Below are 20,960 nucleotides of genomic sequence, written 5' to 3' on the forward strand. Positions count from 1 at the left end.
TGAATTATAATAAAATAGTATAATAATTGTAAACTAGTACAAAATAATTTGTATTTATACTGTCTTGCAGTGGCATGGATAGCGAAAGAATATAATGGCCACATAATAATGTTTTCATAGATATCTTTACAACATGCAAATTGGCTGAATATTGTCGTTAACTTAATAAGACAATGAAAATTTAAGTTTGGAACTTCGAATTGTCACAGGCGGGTCAGTCGCCCTGTGGGGCTTGAATGTGGAGGACGAGGGGGAGCGCTGCTGGAGCTGCTGTAAAACGCCGTCGTCGTTTAAATCGACTTCTAAAATGATGGTTTCAACATGTTATTTACTACAATTATTTCTTTGGTATATTAGGTATCGTGTGCTTTAAAAAGCTCATATTAATATCCTTACTATAATTTATTAAAACATTTATTTATATTACAATTTATTTTATTTAGTTTATTTTACATTTGCCAGTTTGTGTATTTGGACTAGATTGAGAAACAGACAGAACTGTTTTGTACTTTTTTGCCCTAAAAATATAAGTTCCTCCATAAGATTTAATAATGTAGAGCTCGAGAAGGTAAGTGACGGGGATAAGCTTACCTTTTAACATATCTTCGGTTTAAAGAACTTTATCTTGCGATATACATTCGACCAACAGTTACGTTACAAATTGGTAGTAACAAATTGGTCATCATTACAAGAGTGGGTCGTACGGAAGACTCATTTAAAGTTTGCCATAAAGTTACCTATATGAACATAGCGATGGAATGTAACAATTTTGTGTTGCACCAAATTATTTGTCATTAATGTCATTCAGGTACGTAAGTACTTATTATTCTGTGATTCAGGTCACTGTCCCCACAATGTTTAGGCACAGTATAAGGATTATACAGTATTTTATCTTCATACAAACGCACGAAACGCAAGCCACGCCTACTCGCCTCGGGCCGGTACTAACTCGGTACACGAACATTCGTGAATGTGCCACGGTGACGAGCGGGTGATGTGACGGTTTTGTAAGATATTTTGTTGTTTCAAGAATAATATGGCGAGGAAAAGTTATAGATTATATTGTGTTGTTTTTGGTTGCTTCAATTCGTCAATAACACATCCAGATATAACATTTTTTAAACTGCCTGGAAACTCCGAAATGTAAGACAATTACAATGATTTTTATGTTAATACTAGATACTTAATCTACTAGGTACTACTACTACTAAATTAGATTAGTTTTTAATTAATACAATTTAATATTTTAAAAAAATACGTATGATTGTTGTAATTTTGGTTCAGTAGATAGGTGTCAGAGCTTGTTATTTGAGGTTATCCCTCTTCTGAATTAATAGAATAAAACTATTTCTTCGACCAATTTACAACTTTTATTATTCCCGCGCAAAATAAAACTCGAAACTGTTGATAAACGAAGGGCTTGCTTGCACAACGCACGCGTCGTATTTATTCGTCGTCGCGCGGCGCAACAAAGGCTGAGGGCGTGGCTTAGCGGCCTTTCGGCACCCGTTTGTTCGCGCGATATGCCGCCGAGGGACTATTCTGAATGAGGTAATATAAATATTAGAAAATGAGAATTGGTCTTAATTTATTTAGATCAATATTTTATTATTGTTGTATTATTTTAAGATCGTCAAAAATAAGAAACTACCATTTGAAAGGTATTTTCTTGATAGGTCAACACCTTTGTTTACATTTTGTACACCCAATTATGAATCGGAGTATAGATTATAATTAGAGATGCGCCGAATATTCGTTTGGTATTCGGTTTTCGGCGTATTCGGCATCTTTTTTGGTATTTGTATTCGGCCGAATTATTCGGTTTTGGTGCCGAATATATTCGGTTCGAGTAGGTATGTCTACTTTCGTGTATACACGACACGGTACATAACTAAAACACAAAACTTCTTATGTAAGATTTATGTTATATTTTAAGTCAAAGAAATCCTATGATAATTTAATAACATAAAGCAATTAAACTTCAAATCAACATTTATTTTGAAACCTTAAAAGAACATATTTATTACTTACGAGCTGTGCCCCGCGGTTTCACCCGCGTTAAAAGTGTAAATACTCTAAAATTTTCATGGGATTTAACTTTTTTGCGCTTATCCCTAATTCTTTTTCCAAAATTAATGTAGCCTATGTTACTGTCTATAACATCAGCTAATTGCCAGTGAAAAGTAAAGTTAGTATAGTTAACATTTATTTTAAACCTCAAATCAGTATTTCTTTTTACAACTTAAATCAAAGTTTTAATGAACACAGGTAACTGGCAAATTGACAATAATGGACAGTATAAAAGAAATATTAGAACCTGTTTACGCGGCAAAACAATGAATTGGTAAACCGAATCATTCGGCCGAATATCCAGTTCGGTGAAAGTTAAACCGAATAATATTCGGTATTCGGTTATTCGGTGAAACCACTATTCGGCGCATCTCTAATTAAAATTATTATTAAATATTGTATTAAATATTTAAACTAAATTTTGCATAATTTATGTTAATTTATAAGCTATCATGTCGAACATATTTCATATTTTATTGTTGTAACTGTCAAGTACCCAATTATAAGAATAGTTTTTATTACGTAATATATACATATTAAAAAACATAACATGCATTTTCATTCAACACTTTCTATATAATTAACTATAGCATTCATTTGTATAAATAAAAAAATACAACATTTACAATCAAAAAATTAAAAAGAAAGTCAAGTATGCAGATGTAATTAAAAAACTGTAGGCAGGCAGCCCTAACGCGTTACCGTGCCCAGCGCAACCGTAGGTATCTAATTCAAGGACAGGGCCGAGTTAAATTACTGTATATCCTTATACTGTGGTTTAGGTGACCATGACAAATACAAGAGCAATAACTTTAACAGAGTGCAAATGACGTCACGTTAACCGTAAGTAATATGGCACATCCCATGAAATGAAATGAAATATATTTATTGTATAGGCCAACGACGGCACTTACAAATTGTCAGGTACAATATTTTTCTTAAACTACTACGACCTACGTACGAACGCGTCCTCTACTGAGAAGATCCGGTAAGAAACTCAGTGGGTTTGTCTTTTTTTTAATAATAATTATTCTCTTTTTTAATGCCATCATTTTTACATATATAGCTCCAGTATCTTGCTTAACATTTATCATTGCTTAACCGTAGTTTCGGTGGCTACCTACCAGAATTTTATGTAAGAAAATCATACCTGCGCACGTCGGCTGTTTTCCTTCCTGGGCGGTGGGGGCAGCAGGTCGATATGGTTGGGTCTCGCGGGCTTCGCGGCCTCCTCGGCTGCCTTCGACGTGGACGCCCCACCTGATTCCGAAGCGCCACAGTCTGATGCGGGCGCTGTTCAGAAGCTCATAACATTAAATGGTGAAAGGTTTTACAACATACAATTGACTTTTGGATAGGAAAGAAGAAGAGGAATTATATAGGTATTTAATATTGCAGGTACAGGACTATTGTGTTAAAAAACACGAGAAAATGTTAGGTGAGGATCAAGATAAAACTGCTACTGGTATTACAGCTAGTAGACTTCAACTTAATTTAAAAGAAATTCACGCATATATGTTAAGACCTAATTGAGCGATTATGTTTGCCAATATCTTTGTAGACAATAGAATCTATGACATTTATTATAATATGTATGAAGTTATTTTTAATAAACAAATTTAATGTAAGTGCAATTCAACGCTTGTATTCGTTTATTTTTACATGTAAATAACTGATTATGTTTTCATTATAACATTCCGGATGAGTTACTCACATTAGAGCTGGTCAAACGATTTTAAAAAGAAATAAACATCAAACCGCTCAATTTGTACTGCGATATGCTTGCAATAAAATAAATAGTCCAAACTAAATACATTCTGACGGACGGCAGACACGGTGTAATGGTGTATGTTCGTTTTAAATATTTACTTTAGTGCGATCGGTTACTTTTATTGCACAATTTTGATATACTTCATTTGATGGTTATGCTCGTAATCCTACAAGATTGTATTTATTGAGGTTGATGCCTAATTTGATTGCCTCGTGTTATTCCACTTGGGATTTTATTTTTAGAAACTACCTTCCATTATATTTCTGTTATAATCGGTATGCTTTAGACGATTATTGTAAGGTGATAGAACCCTTTGCGCCCAGAGGCAACACCGTAACACCAATGTCTGCCTAATACTTTATCAGTTTCAGTGGTGTCGCGATAGTTGAACTGGAAATATCTGGACTAAATGCGATATAATGGTAGTATACCTGTCACCATTTCAAGGAGTTAAAATAATCCCTCGTGAAAGCAACATTGTCACATCGAGCGCTATTTTGTTCGGAAATACATAAAGAAGCGGCTATTCCGGCGCCTGTAACCAACCTTGACTTTGGCCTGCTACTAAAACGTATTACTTCTCTGAATTACAGGTAATCTGCATAGGAAAATTTTACTACAATATACCTTACGTACGTTTATGCATCTCCTAATAATGGAATTGATATTTTTAATTATGTAGCGTCCCTCGTTGTATTTCTGTCTTTATGCTAGCTGGTAGAGATTTTTTTCTTCATCTTACTACATAAAATTAACAATAATAAATAACGTATGTAATTGTGTATTTTCTTCAAAATTTACCTTTTCCTTTAATTTGTCATATAACAAGGTAAATCCCAGAATTTAATCCTTATAAGCGACACTATCAGATATTGGAATAATATAGAGGAGATTTTTTTTTCAAATTCAAAATGAACTTGTTCGATTCCCGTCTAAGGAAAAAGATATTTAAAAAAAACTAATGATGCGGTTTTAGTTTTTATCAAAATCGGCGTCATAACTCCTTTCAGCATTTTTCGCTAATCCTTATAGTTTCGAATTTAGCCCTGAAGGCCTATTTGAAAAATTTACCTTGTATATTTTATTAGAAATAGCAGACCGGCATGCAGTCCAAATGATGGTAAGTGGCCACTGCCGCCCGGACATCTGTAATCAACCCCACATAAGATTTGATTCCTACCTGAGGTCGGCCGCAGATGCGTCGCTACCCCTGAGAACTGGAATGCCTTGGAAAAGTATGTTTCCCTTACATCTTTACTTTCAACTTGAAGGATCCTCCAAATCATTCCAAGCGCGGAAACGTTAATAAAAACATATTCTAGAGATTATCTTTTGTAAGGAATATGTTTATCAGAAATAAATTTATGCTGAACTGAAGCTCTCGAGCTCGTCTAAATTAAGAGCGATGTAAATAACTGTCTCTATGTGACATCTTGTACCCGAAATTTTGATTCGATTTCATTTAAATCGAACTTCTGAAAAACAGATTAAATTGAAACAAGACCAAATTGTGTGAGAATAGTATAAACATTAAAGATTCGAGATGTTGCTTGGAGGCGTACTTATAACATCACATTATACGTTATAATAACATAACAAACAAGACTGAACTACTAAATAACAGATTCATTAAAGTCCATTTAGGCGAAGCACAAAAACTCTAAGTAATAGCTGTTATTATTATAATCATTAAATATTACGCATTAGAATTAGATGTGGATAATAAAACATCATACCTAACGGCTATTCTTTTCGCTATCGTTGTTCGCCGTTGGTAAATTATAATTAGATTTATGTATTGTTTTATGACATCCGACGCAACGAGTAACAGCTGGAATGACGTGTACGTCATTATTTTATGGGCGTTATGACGGCAAGGCTATAGACTTTGACGTACAGGTAAAAATCTTGACGCCAGTTTTATTATTTAACGTTTTTTTTCGTTCCCAGAAAGTCAGGCGGTACTTTACAATTATATAAACTAAACTTTTTGAAAAGTTTCGATTATATAAAAATAAAAGAACTATGTATTCGCTAAAAAATATTTATGCTATTATCTATCCCGCTGGTCATTACATAATTTTATTAATTGAATGTTATGACTATCTTTACATGGCTTATGAAAATAAAAATAACTTAAAGTAGGTACCTAAAGAAATATGATGAAAATAAATAGGCCAGTTTCATAGCATTCATCTGAATATTTTTATATTCCGAAAAGACCTAGCAAGAGCTATTATGGTGCGTAGCACAGTTGTCTGATATAACGGAATATTAATATACTGTTCCCAACTTTGATGTGGGTACACGCTCCAAGAAACAATTTTGTTACCGGCAAACATCTTTTTTGCTTCTTATATATTATAATGATGGTATAAAAATAAAAATACTTTTAGATTGAAAGATTTCGACGGATTATCAAAAAAACTTGTCTCAAGTACCTACTTACATGTTTTTATTAATATTTTTATTTATAAGCTCTCGATTTTTCTCTAACGCATAGGTATTTGAGCATAAATAATACTTTCCCGCTATAAGATTGTGCATTACGTACAGATGATTTACTTATGGACTTAATTAATCTCCAGTCTACAAAATTTTTGTCCACCAACCCACCAACGATCAAAATTTGACATTTTCTAAAGACAAAATTGTCAAATATTTGATAACCATTGAATAGGTTAATTATTAATAATCGGTACTATGTACAGCATTGTAATTTTTTACATACGAATATTATAAATTCACATTTTCAAAATTCCTCGCTAACTCTCGAGGGAAGCTCGCTAATGTTTCATACGTTGTCGTCTCCTACGCGTCTCTAGAGGATACGACGGGATGAAGTTAACCATTAACTATATTGTATTTTTTATCTTGTCTTGGTAAGTTCTTCTTTATTATTTATACATTACATTTTATTACATTCTTTGATATTGCAATAAATTTGAAGAAAAATATTTTTAAGAGATAAATCAAATACATGTTTGTTTCTGATATTGTGCTGATAATCAATGTTTTTTCAGGACAAACTGTTAATAAAAAAAAAACTTAATTTGATGAATCCAAAGTGCGTACTAAAATTTCAAACCCAATACATAATGTCACTAAGATATCAATCTCCAGTAACTATATCGTTTAACTGGCAATGTTACGATGTTTTGCTCATTATGCAAATGCGTCGATGACACAAATCAGTTACAAGTTTAGGGCGACACGCGACAACCCGTAAACTAGCATGCACACTGAATAATACTAAACCGAGCGACATTACAGCTTTATTCTGACGGCTGCGCCGCCGACGGATTTTACGTCAAAGCCACTAAAACCGGCGTATAGTGTAATCTGTCGTCTCAACACTTCCAAAATGTAAACACAGCTATTCAACACAATCACATCAGTCCGTCTGCTGCCGTCAGCCGTTCGTGATAAATTTACACCAATTTACGTAAGTAACTCATCCATCATTTACATGAATCCGTTGACAAATAAATTTATGACAGTGACATGTCCTTAATCGCGGCCGTGCCAAGAAATTCGCTAGAAAAGTGTCAAATTTTGTGAAATAATAATCGCGGAGCAAAATGATCGCTAGCTAATTCACAAACACGGACGCTGCGGGAGTATTAGCCATCAGAGAATGTGCTCAACGCCAATAGTTCGACAGAGCTGTAATCGAATTGTCCACTCGGCTCTTCGATTAATGTGTGCGTCCCGTTGGAATGTACACACTCCACACAAGGACTTGTTGATTAGGGTAACAATTTGAACGTGTCAGGGCTGCCAGGTGCATTACAAAGCGCATTGCAAGCAATTTTTCACAGACAGCACACGAGCAATACAAGTGACATAGAAGAATTTGAACTCATTTCGCAATTTGGCTTTTCGCGTAGAATTTACAAACACGTGGTAACGCTCATGCTTTCTGCCAAAAGACAGCTCATCTGCGCTTATTTTCAGTATCATAAATGTGACAACACAAATCATTGGTAATTTTTACCTTTCGGAGGGTCATCGCTGCAAGATGGGGCTGGCTCGTCGACAGCGGACGAAGTCGAGGGCGCTTGGTGGTCGGGCGAGTTGATCTGCATCTTGTGGCAAACTTCAAAAGCTTGACCCACGGTACGCACGATTCTCATCGCTTGGCTCTGTGAACAAAGAAATACAGGTTTTAATAGCCAAAATAAGGCTTTGGAGTTAATAGCAGTGATAGCCTTGTGGTTTGTAACTCAGTCGCTTGGCATCTTAGGCATGTACTCGTACCTATGATTTTTAAGCTATGTGCGTATTGGAAATTAATTTTTACTTCCTTTTACAATGAAGGACTACATGGTGAATAAACATAGACGCGTTAATATTCTTGAAAAATTATCAAAGGTGCATAAAATCTCTCAATTCGCACCTAGTTTGCGCGGTTAGTTATGACGTAATCTATCTCATTCTGAAAGGGAAATTCGGTAGTGTGATAGAAAGTAATGGGTGGACGAGATATGGCAGACGTTTTGCCAATCTGACGATCTGTTTGAAAGCGCCGATGGCGTTATCAAGATGTTCCAGTAATATCCGTTTGGTAAATGGCAGATTCCACACGTTGAGGGATTTTATGGAATTTTCACCATTACATAGTATGTCGGTTAGGCTTAAATGGTTTAGCAGACATATCTTTTGGTATAAGAAGTATGAAAGAGTATGCATCACATGAAACGTCTAGTAAAATAACGAATTTCCGTTAATTCATTGTAATCCACGCGTTGATCCAGAAGTTCCGGTTCTGTTAGGTTTTATACAAATTGATTTATGGAACATGTCTTTATTTCTTAATCGTAATAAACTCAACTATCGTCTTGTACGTTAATAGTAGTCTCATTTGTTGTTTCACTTTGAAATTCATAAAGGACTCAAAAGGTCGATCTCACAAGCTTACAAAAGCTTTCAATGTATATACGCTTATAAAGAAAAGATAAATCTCTCAGAGTATATAATAAATTGAAACGCTCTGTACAATAAACGAGAATTAAAAATGAAAAAGTGTAGCTTTTTTTCATCCGCGGTCATGAAACCAGTTAAGTCATGAAAGCGGCGGATTAATGAAATAAAGTCGAGAATTTAGCTTCAGTGCGACAAACGATATAAAAATATATAAATATGTTGTATTGAAATAAAAGGATGATACGGGAATATTGCGATGCTTCTTTTTAAGCGCTCGATACTTTTATGTCACTTTGGTGATTTTCTGAAGTTGTAATGAAACAATAATTGGCCAAGTGCGAGTCGAACTCGCACACTGAGTGTTTCGTACCACCAATTTTTAAAGTCAAAACTTCTTTAGCGGCGTTGTGTTGTTGTAAGAATTACAAATGTCTACCTATTTCACAAGAGAGCCCTATAACAGACGGACAGTCGGCGGAGGCTTAGTTATAGGGTTCCCCTCTTCCCCTTTGACTACGGAATCCTAAAAATACAGTGTAGTTCTTACGGTCATGGATACTATTATATGTTTGTAACGAAACAAAAATGTACCTAACAGTTTTGTCTAATGTTTACCAAGTTTCACCATTTAAATAATGTAATTTTAAAATTCCATTTCGCTGGGCATGGATTTCCAGTTTATAGATTAGGGTTCCAGCTGACATGTTACTTTACATCGGCAATTGGCGACATTTTGCTAGCTTAACCCCAAACAAGTTTGAGGACCGCTCGCAGCTATTTAGATACATGTGTTTGTAACTAATTTATAAAAAGGGAAACGGCCGATACTAAAATAAGAAAGTCTTCCTAAACTCTTACAGAGAAAGAGAGACTGTCTCTCTCGAAGATCAAAGTGTCGCTGTTTTGGATTACATCCTTAATTAAAACAAGTTATACCTGCTATTAAATTCAGACTTCCAATTTTAATTTCAAGTTATTTTTTTAATTTTCCTCTGTTAAACATGTCATGCAATCGCCAAGTAAAGACGAATAGGCGCGCATATCAGAAATTATGTAAATAATTTACTCTAGTGTTTTCGGTATTCGCCACGAATATCCGTCCGTTCGACGCACGTTCTAGGTTTTTTAGCGAGAGTAAAAGCATTATGCTTCTGTATTTATGCGAGGTGTCCACATCTTCGGCACTGACGCGCAAGTTATTCGTTGGATTTATCGATAATCTAAATAAGGCATGAGTCGTGTATAAATATTTAATAATAATTCATGCCACTAAGACTCGTACTGTTTACTGCCCATTAATTTGGGATCACAAGCAACACGTAATTTGGCACAATCGGAACGGATCAAACATAAATAATTTAACACGCATTACATTTAGTGCGATACTAATCATAGAATAGTGTCTCGCTTAATATGAATTCGGTATAATCGAATTGGGTTGGACGGAAAATAAATTTTAATGCTTTAGGTATATTCACGAGAGGGTAGGCTTAATTTAAAATTAGAGTTGATTGGGATAATCTGGTAATCGTTACTTACTATAAATTATATTATTCGAATTTATCGTCGTAGTAATAATTGCTATTTCTGTTAAAACAATTAGGGATTATTTCCGTATCTATTGTTAATGATAATTCAAACGATGGTAGGCCTTCGATTTTAGATTTACTACCTTGAAATTTAGCTAATATGGGCCACTTTTTTTTAATTATCCCGATACCAGAGTGTAAAGTTTTTTGTGCGTACTAACATATGAGTACATGGCTCATTCCTTGGCACGGAGTTTATATATTATCATGAGGCGTCAGTAAATATTTTTTCTGTTTTTTTATTTTTGTGATAATTAATAGTTCTTTCCACTGTTGATATTTCGAATCAGATGCATAGATCAGAGTAATAAAATAACACAAACCTAAGGTCTTTCGTCTTAAGCAAATGGCCAACGCAGCCTTCATGCACAGCTCTCATCACAATTTAAGTTAAGTCAAACAATAGGCACGTTAAACTTGATTTCACTTAATTAATAATTATCTTTTAGCCGCAGGCCAAACAAAGTCAAAGTAGTAGTAAATACTTGATAAAAAAAAAAAATTTGAAGGTGGTAGAACCCTTTGTGGTTCGACTCCGGCGGCACCACCGCCACACCTATTTCTACCTAATAACAGCAGTGTTAGGCGCTGCTGTGTTCCGTTTTGAAGGGTGTGGTAAGGGAGACATACTTTTCCGAGGCGTACCAACTTAGACCTCAGGGGTAGCGGCGCGTCTGTGGCCGACCTCAGGTGGGAATATCTAATCCTATCTGGGGTTGATTACAGACGTCCGTGGGCGGCTCGTCTGCTACTCCTATACTATAAAAAAAAAATCGATTATCGTTGTTGCTATCTATTTTATACACATAAAGTTCGCTTGCCTACGTAATTCAGGGAAAACTAAATTCCTTTAAAAGCATATTAAAATATATTTCGGAGTAACATGAATATGAATTTTATTCAAATACAAAATGTTATTTCATTGGTTGGTTTCAATGGTTTCATCAAACGAATAAAGCAACAAAAAGTACCCAGAAAACGCAGTTTTACTAAAAAAATATTAATATGTGGTGTTCACAGCCATCCATTCATTTGCAAATCTGTCCATTTACAAAGCGGCCTTTTTCAGAAATTTTATAACACATCACCAGGTTTCAATATTTTTTACATAACAAATTTATTTGTAAAACGCATTAAAATTTGGATGAAATACTATTATTAAACATTAAATATTTATATTCAATACAATGTAAAGATCATGTTAAAGTTTGTAAAATGTGTCTCAAATACTCAACAGATTCTGTGTGCACGTACTAAAAATGTAATAAAATTACAATAATAATATTTATTTTAGTTTTAATTTTCGACATAAGTTTCTTTGTATTCGGATTGTCTTAATGATTTTTGAGATACAATACTTAAAGCATTAATTCGAAGTTTCAATGGATATAATAAATATGTCTAGTATTTCAGTCGGCGTCACAAAGACTAAAATTAGTCAGTAGCACCTGCCACGTTAATTAAAAACCCGAATCATTTTTCGCTTGTCTCCCTTCCTACCACGTGGAAAGTTTACGTGATAAATCAAGAGACTACTGCAGTTCTTGGATAGATAAGGTTTGTCAAAACCAAAACGTGTTTCATTTTGATAAGAAAGGTCATATGTGCTCTTTTTTCGTGCTGCATTTAGGTTTTAGTTTTGAGCATGTTATGACGTACGCGTTATTGGGACGGAATCGAAATGTATCGTACATCATAGAAAATTATCTCCGTGTTGTTGACTTCGGTTTAAAAGCCTCATGTAATGAGTTCTCCACTATAGATTTCAGATAGACGCTATAATTTTACCACTGCTGAGTGTGAACCATCAGTTTCAAATGCTGTTTTAATAAGAGGGAAAGGGTGAGGAACACATGATACATTTTAGATTAGTTCTTACATGTAGCAACGCGTCTGTGATCTTCTCATTTCGGACTTGGACTGGACATCAGAAGAACCGCTTCCTGATGTTTAATTGTAATTTCACATAAAATAGCAGTCGTGTCGACATACTCCAACCACGAACAATTTGACCACCTTAAAACGATAAATAATCTCTCATATTTTATTTCTCTTATACATTTTCACAGGTAATCGAATGGTCATAAAGCATTGTTAATCCTGCGTCGCTCGGTGTTAATACCTCACATGTAATGAAAATACATCTCATTAATTTAAAGGCGTGACATGCGGATTTTGATATTCATCGTGTCTTTATTTATGGAGTTTTTGTATAAATTATAATGTTTTTTACAGTCCCATATTACGAATATCAAAATTATACTAATAAACCTACTAAACAGATATCACAAAAATGTGTTTTAACTGAAGTTATGGCGGTTAGCGCGTTTGTAACAGAGTAATAGTAGAATCTCGAGTTGTGAATCTAAATATCTTGAATCTATCATATAAACATTGTATATGAATATAAGAAACAATGGTAAGCATGCGGTGGAGGCTGAAACATGTTCCATGAGTTTCAAAGATTAGGTATAGTCCGCGTCAAACTTCTAGTCCGCTCTGAAGTTGTAGTCAGAGTGTCAATGGGGTCGAATACAACTACAAGCATATGCTACGTAGCACCAGTAAGGTCACAGTTCACACTAGTGTAGCTATGTACCCGTGGCCGAGAGCGGGCGGTGGACTGTCTACGTACCGCTAATATCTACAATTTGCTGATGCTAATAGCTACTCATTTCTATACGCAGAGCGGACTAGAAGTCTCGCGCCGACTCTACTTGTATGTAATAAATCCCCGTTGGGATTAATCGCTTGGTACATCGCCCTGCCAGAAAGATAAAAGAAAAGAAGCCGGATATACCTATCTGAGGTAAAAATAATTTATATTTGGTAATTCCGTTCTGTTTCCGTTGAGCTGAGACAAGCATTATTTTTATTAATAAATCACTTTTCCTACCTTTTAATATCATAAAAAAAAATTATGTTCTAAATAATGTTAACGTAATACTTTAAGGTCTCTATGATTATACCTTTGATGTTAGGTGCACGATGACGTGACTTGGTAGTCTTCGTACGTATTACTTTGTGCCAGAAGTGTAATGCTACGATTGAAGGGCTATATCCTTCACATCTTCAAACAAGACTTATACATATGACGCTTTTAGAATCTAGTCCCTAAGAGAGTAAGGTTATATTATAATTATGAACCTTTAGGATGAGCTGAGTCCATTTGTTATCTGACTGGCAATGTAATAGTTATTTTTCTATACAATAAAACCCAGGTTTCAAGTAAGAGTGAGAGATCCAATCTCTAACCATTTTATCTCTCGGCTATCAGAGCTTGTATATGGTACGGCTGCTTCAAGAATATAATTGGACATAAATTACATTTCATAAACAACTTCTTAAATTCTCCCCGACAGCTATAAAAGTTTATTTTGTCGTCGACGGCCACGCATTACTGATAAAATGGGTTTACGCTAAATAATAAAATTAACAAACTGGCTCCTATGAAACATAAATTAGAGCGAGATTACTGGAGCGAAATTTAATTTTGTTTAACAAACATTTAGTTGCACAAGCGAAAACAATTTTAGAGATTAGGCAGAACGTACTGAACCGGAATAATATTGCAAGACCTTTGTTCAAATTTGTAAGAAAGACTGAAGTGATTGCGTGGACAGGAGCTTGAAAACGTTAATACGCGATAGCAAAATAGTGCCACAATACACGGGACAATATAGCATATATCTTTATTTAGATTTATAAGACAGGATTTGACAGAGATTTAGCTTTGAATGTGTATGTCTATTATGTCTATATAGATCGAGAGTGCCGACAATGCGTATGATGAACTATCAATAACTTATAGTATTTAAAGTTCTTCTCAATCTGAGAAATGAGCCTACCTTGCAAAGTTTGGTGACTAAGCCGGAAGATCAGGGACTTACTCAATAATTAATGTACACAGTAGTAAAAACATCCACCCCACTGCACACGTGGATCTATTGGTCATAAAATTCCAGTGGCGGTCTGTTTATAATACGGCCCGATTACCTGAAGATGCTCTATTTTGGAGCAGAACACGTGACGCGGGAGCCATTACGTGGTTTTGTGTGAAGACAGATTGAATGAATTTCTTCGTAAGTGCTTCATATTTTACAAACGAGCTTCCACTCGCGGCTTGCAAGTGTTTCCCCTTGTACTTTAAAATTCCACCCAACCCTGAGTTAAATATGAGTGGTTCTTCCTTCAATCGTCAACGCCGTATCGACGTTGAAATCGTTTCAGCTCCCAAGATGAATGAAAAAGAACATGTTTTTAAATGTACAATTTGTTTATATCTATTGTTATAGTTTGATTGTACATTTGTATAATAACCATGTTAATTATGGCGAAAAATTCGATTTTACGAGTAAAGTCAAAGTAGCAGATGTAACACAAACATAAATTTAGAAGCAAATATTGGATTCTTGGTGCAGTGTAAATAAGCAAGCAAATAATGTAGGTGTTTCGACGTTTCAGCAAGCGACTTCAATTTTACATATATGAAGTAGGAACAAAATGTCTCGTTACGTGAAGTATCAGAAACACAGAAACTTCAATCTTGATGAAGTGTCAGGAACATGCGACATTTCTCCAAATATTTGCTCCTGAAAAATAACCTTGTTACGGGTTTCTTTCTACGAATAAAATTTCGTTTGTATATAATGTTATGATAATTGTTTGGTATTTGCATGATGTATAATATCTAAATATTTTTTTCCGGCCACCGATTTGGGGGAAATTTTGGGAAAAGTTGAAGCAATTTCATCAGAACTTTTACGTAAAGATTTATCAGTTTACATTTGGCTACTTTTACGCAGCATATATTATTTGAGGGATGTAACACACCAGTAATAGTATATTTACTTCTAATACAGTTATTCGTATATTAGCACCTGAAGCTTTACACAGGAATACGGTGGAAGCTCATTTTAACACAAAGACGGATTAATTACTCCGCATAAAGGACTTTACGTTTTATAAAATGTTAGACAGGTAATAATAAATAAAACTGGTAACACTGGGAAAAACTCAATAAGACACTAAATTTTATTTATTCTATCTAAAATTTTGATATAGGTACGTATAAGTAATTTATTCTTAACTTTCTTAACTTAAAGAGTTAAGAAACAAACTACAAAAAGATTACAGCTGTGCCAATCTAGGGTTATAGGAAAATTAAAGGCTTTTAATATTATTATTATATTATAAGTAATTTATTACGATAGCTGCTCAACTGGGGATCAAACGTGGAATTTTCTGAATGGGACATTTTGCCATGTGGTGACTTGTACCTCAATCTTCTGTTTTATTTTGGGAAACTCATAATTATAGAAATATGCATTAATTTGTGCTCTACTATTGTTCCTAGTTATATCCAGACGATCTCTGGCTGGTTTCCAAAATCTAACGAGGAGTTTGACCAACCTGTCTCTATAATCAACTATGGGAATTTCCATACATAACATACAGTCATTAGGGACCTGCATTACAAATAAGTAGTGTTTGGAATTTTATCAGACCACAAAAAAAGGCATTTATCTGTAATTTCTGAGAAAATTTGCATTTGGGAAATTTATAGAAAACACATTTTTTTTAGTTCCTGAAACAGTTAATAAGCTAATACGCGTTTAACGCCAGTAAAGAAACAATACAGAGGGTTCGTTCCCCGAACGGGCAGACATGTAACTAATGAGTTTAGATCTCTATTTGTTTAGATCTCTTCTGCTTTAGAGTAATCTTCTATTTTTCTTTATGTTCTCATATCATTTACACACGCTATAAGAGGAGGTGAGGGATAGGAATATAAAAAATATTTAACTGTAAAGTAATAGGTAACTATATTGTGCGGTAGTACTAAAACCTCAGCGCAATTTTGACATTCAACAAATTTGTGGCTTAACAACCAATGTTATTTTTTATAAAAAGTCTCAGATCGCGGTTTCCTGTCATATCGCCATGGACCGATCAATCTAATATCTGGCCACAGTCCAAGGTCTGGAGTCGGCCAGCTTGTCTGCTGTTCCGTCGCACTATATTATCACGAAAAGCCACACATTTCTCGAATTCGCTGTCATTACAACCATTCATCTTTACCTTAGTTAGTTCCGTGTTTTTGTGTTCCAACAAAATTTACCGGCGATGATTCCGAGTACCAGAATTTGTGACAAAAAATAACTATCATAAATATTAAATGTAGAACTGGAACGTGGATGCCAATTTTAAAATTGGATATGCCAACCTTAAATAAATCGATACATTTCCGGTACGTGCACAGAAAGAATACGTAATGAAGTTTCATGCAAAAATAAATTCATTTTGACTCGTCTGCACATCAATTGTTGAAATATTTTTAAGACGTTTTTTTATTAACTAGAAACTTATTACACCGGACTACTTTAAAATACAAACTACTCGTATGTCATTCCCATCATTTAGGCAAATCCAACGACATCCCATAAGTTAAAGTCCGTTAAGCTGCTTGACCTGTAGGGGAAGCCAAATAATGACATGAATACATACATAAAACATTACCCTCCGGAGTCGGGGAAAAAGATGTAGGTACAATACACGATATGAATATATTTTATAGTAAGGAGTTACTCGGACCAAGTATTTCCATTAAAAACTCTGCCAACACCGATTATACTCGTAAGTTATTACTTCAATCTATTACATTTTACGAACAAGGCAGATTAATTACAATTTGCTTTTGTAAAAATATCATCCGGATGTTATCAATAATACCGCTTTGAAATAAGAACAAATTATACAAATTTTCGTATTCTTTCGTATTACAGATTTACACCTGTTGTTGATACTCAATCTATACAAATGACTACTAAAGATCCAAATTTGTCAATTTCTAGTGTGCTGAAGTTGTAAAGTGTCGATTTTTGGTAGGCAAAGCATATCGAGAGTAAAGATATGAGGCGTTTCAACTGAATCGTTTATTAAATCGAATTATTGAAGATGCTTCTATGATCAAATGGCTGTCTTATTTGGGATAGTTACATTGAGGCGCACTTACGTTCAGGTCAATCGAAACTTTTTAATTTCCATTTATTATAACAGCTTGTAATACGTAGTATATTTTAAATAGCACTAGTGATTTCTAATACATAATAAAAATGGCAAAATAACGTATCTCAAAGCTATAACTGACTATACACATTTTTGAAGTCGTTGAGGGATTTCGGAGATTAGCGTGAACAAACAGAGGCGCAACATGATTTATTTATACATTTTAAGATATACATTAATCGTTGCTCGTGAGAAGACGACACGTACGCATTTATGTGGGGAATGTTATATGTCCCTTCTTTGATGAAAATATGGAGACGGTAGAGAATCTTGACGTTGACGGACGCTTGTAACGATATTCCGTTATCGCTCTCATAACGTTACCCACGCCATAACCCTTTTACATCGGGAATATTCACACTTCTTTCCTGTGTGGGCGAAATGTGAATTAGGCGTACATGAGAACACACACTTACGAACTGTCACTATATAAATATATGTGTATTTACATATACATTTTTACACTAATGCGATTAGTTGTAACTCGTATCTCTCCTCCCAACTGGGGTAGAGACTGTTCTTCTACGGTGTTCCAGTGCAAGTTGGTATAGATGGAATATAAGTTAGTTTTGAACCCGTGTTGAGTATTTTCAAACTTAAGTATCCGCAAGCCTTCGATAAAGTTTAACGACTGTTGTCCAATGATAACAATCGCCGGCTCAACGTGCCCCGAAGGACGGAAACGCGTATTTAGTCTCTAGCGGTCACCCATCTAACTCAATCTATATAAAGATGTTCAATGGTTCTGTCAACTCAAATACATGTTAATGTCAGAGACACGCAACATTAATCTTTATGAATTGTGCAGATAATTACGACCAACGGCATTAAACGTCAAATTAGAAATGTATTAAAGTAAGTCAAGTTCGGTACTATTAGTATAAAATGTACAATATTCGTCGATAGAAACTTTAGTTGGTACAAGTACCATACTTGCTAGCTAGTTTTTCAGAAACAAAGATATATAAAGGAAAATGCTTGCAATGATTTTCATTTAACATAGTATAATTGAACGCTGGCCTATTTTTACCGAACTTGGTTGCGCGCACTTCATGTGTATAGTCTTAGTGCATGAGTCGTAAATTTGTGTGCTTTTACTGCTGTCGTACGAAAAGCTTTCAGTCGGAATACACCACATTTTACAGGTACATCACGTTTCTAAAGAACCAAGATTTAAAACCCGTAAAGAAATAAAAGCACTAAATTATAGGCTATGTGAACTTGGCACCCGACTTTGGAAAATTGAACTTTTTTTTTATGATTCTTATAGACTATGGTAAGTAGTTGTTTGTAGTAAAAAATATTTCGTTTCTAGTTGCCCCAAAAAAAAATTGGTGACCTTGAAAAAAATCTCAGCACCCGACTTTGAAAAATCGAACTTTTTTTTTATGATTCCTATAGACTATGGTAAGTAGTTGTTTGTAGTAAAAAAAATTTCGTTTGTAGTTGGCCCAAAAAAAATTGGTGACCTTGAAAAAAATTCGAACCTGACATTGAAAAATCGAACGTTTTTTTTATGATTCCTATAGACTATAGTGGGTAGTCCTTTAAAGTAACATTCTTTTGATAAAACTAACTCAGAAACACAACTAAAAGACTTTGAAAAGTAACCCATGACCCCTAGATTCGATCAAGATTCCAATAAAATTATTACAACTACAAACAAAATTATCGCCAATATTAACAAAAAACAAGTACTACAAACTAAACTAATATACTGCAAACAAAATAGAGTTACTACAAACGGAATTATCGCTACTACAAACGAAATAGAACTACTACAAACTAGTTATTGCCAATACGAACAGAATAGAGTTACTACAAACAGAATTATCGCTACTACAAACGAAAAAGATCAACTACAAACGAAAATATCGCTACTACAAACGAAATAGAACTACTACAAACGAGTTATCGCCAATATGAACAGAATAGAGTTACTACAAACAGAATTATCGCTACTACAAACGAAATAGAACTACTACAAACGAGTTATCGCCAATATGAACAGAATAGAGTTACTACAAACAGAATTATCGCTACTACAAACGAAATAGGAGAACTACAAACGAAAATATCGCTACTACAAACGAAATAGAACTACTACAAACGAGTTATCGCCAATATGAACAGAATAGAGTTACTACAAACAGAATTATCGCTACTACAAACGAAATAGGGGAACTACAAACGAAAATATCGCTACTACAAACGAAATAGAACTACTGCAAACGAGTTATCGCCAATATGAACAGAATAGAGTTACTACAAACAGAATTATCGCTACTACAAACGAAATAGGAGAACTACAAACGAAAATATCACTACTACAAACGAAATAGAACTACTACAAACGAGTTATCGCCAATATGAACAGAATAGATTTACTACAAACAAAATTATCGCTACTACAAACGAAATAGGACAATTACAAACGAAAATATCGCTACTACAAACGAAATAGAACTACTACAAACGAGTTATCGCCAATATGAACAGAATAGAGTAACTACAAAAAGAATTATCGCTACTACAAACGAAATAGGGAAACTACAAACGAAAATATCGCTACTACAAACGAAATAGAACTACTACAAACGAGTTATCGCCAATATGAACAGAATAGAGTTACTACAAACAGAATTATCGCTACTACAAACGAAATAGGTAAACTACAAACGAAAATATCACTACTACAAACGAAATAGAACTACTACAAACGAGTTATCGCCAATATGAACAGAATAGATTTACTACAAACAAAATTATCGCTACTACAAACGAAATAGGGGAACTACAAACGAAAATATCGCTACTACAAACGAAATAGAACTACTACAAACGAGTTATCGCCAATATGAACAGTATAGAGTTACTACAAACAGAATTATCGCTACTACAAACGAAATACGAGAACTACAAACGAAAATATCACTACTACAAACGAAATAGAACTGCTACAAACGAGTTATCGCCAATATGAACAGAATAGAGTTACTACAAACAGAATTATCGCTACTACAAACGAAATAGGAGAACTACAAACGAAAATATCACTACTACAAACGAAATAGAACTACTACAAACGAGTTATCGCCAATATGAACAGAATAGAGTTACTACAAACAGAATTATCGCTACTACAAACGAAATAGGGGAACTACAAACGAAAATATCGCTACTACAAACGAAATAGAACTACTACAAACGAGTTATCGCCAATATGAACAGAATAGAGTTACTACAAACAGAATTATCGCTACTACAAACGAAATAGGAGAACTACAAACGAAAATATCACTACTACAAACGAAATAGAACTACTACAAACGAGTTATCGCCAATATGAACAGAATAGAGTTACTACAAACAGAATTATCGCTACTACAAACGAAATAGGGGAACTACAAACGAAAATATCGCTACTACAAACGAAATAGAACTACTACAAACGAGTTATCGCCAATATGAACAGAAAAGAGTTACTACAAACAGAATTATCGCTACTACAAACGAAATAGGGGAACTACAAACAA

General features: G+C 34.4%; 1 protein-coding gene and 1 long non-coding RNA gene across 5 annotated transcripts in view; both read right to left on the bottom strand.

Moving 5' to 3' along the window:
• Positions 1-20,960, bottom strand: part of LOC140743346 (uncharacterized) — a 466,218-nt gene that overhangs the window by 30,737 nt on the left and 414,521 nt on the right. The gene's annotated exons all lie outside the window — the stretch shown is intronic.
• LOC140743344 (carboxyl-terminal PDZ ligand of neuronal nitric oxide synthase protein) overlaps positions 1-20,960 on the bottom strand; it is a 287,400-nt gene that overhangs the window by 16,189 nt on the left and 250,251 nt on the right. For all 4 annotated transcript variants that reach the window (XM_073074519.1, XM_073074520.1, XM_073074518.1 and 1 more), the window contains 2 exons: positions 7,839-7,986; positions 3,221-3,363 (listed from right to left, as the gene is read on the bottom strand). In XM_073074519.1, coding sequence (XP_072930620.1) covers positions 3,221-3,363; positions 7,839-7,986 — 291 coding nt within the window. The remainder of the gene's footprint in view (positions 1-3,220; positions 3,364-7,838; positions 7,987-20,960) is intronic.

This window comes from Epargyreus clarus, unplaced genomic scaffold, assembly GCF_041222505.1.
Source record: "Epargyreus clarus isolate Ecla_fem2 unplaced genomic scaffold, WU_Ecla_fem_2.2 ptg000007l, whole genome shotgun sequence".
In the NCBI taxonomy this organism is placed as follows: domain Eukaryota; kingdom Metazoa; phylum Arthropoda; class Insecta; order Lepidoptera; family Hesperiidae; genus Epargyreus; species Epargyreus clarus.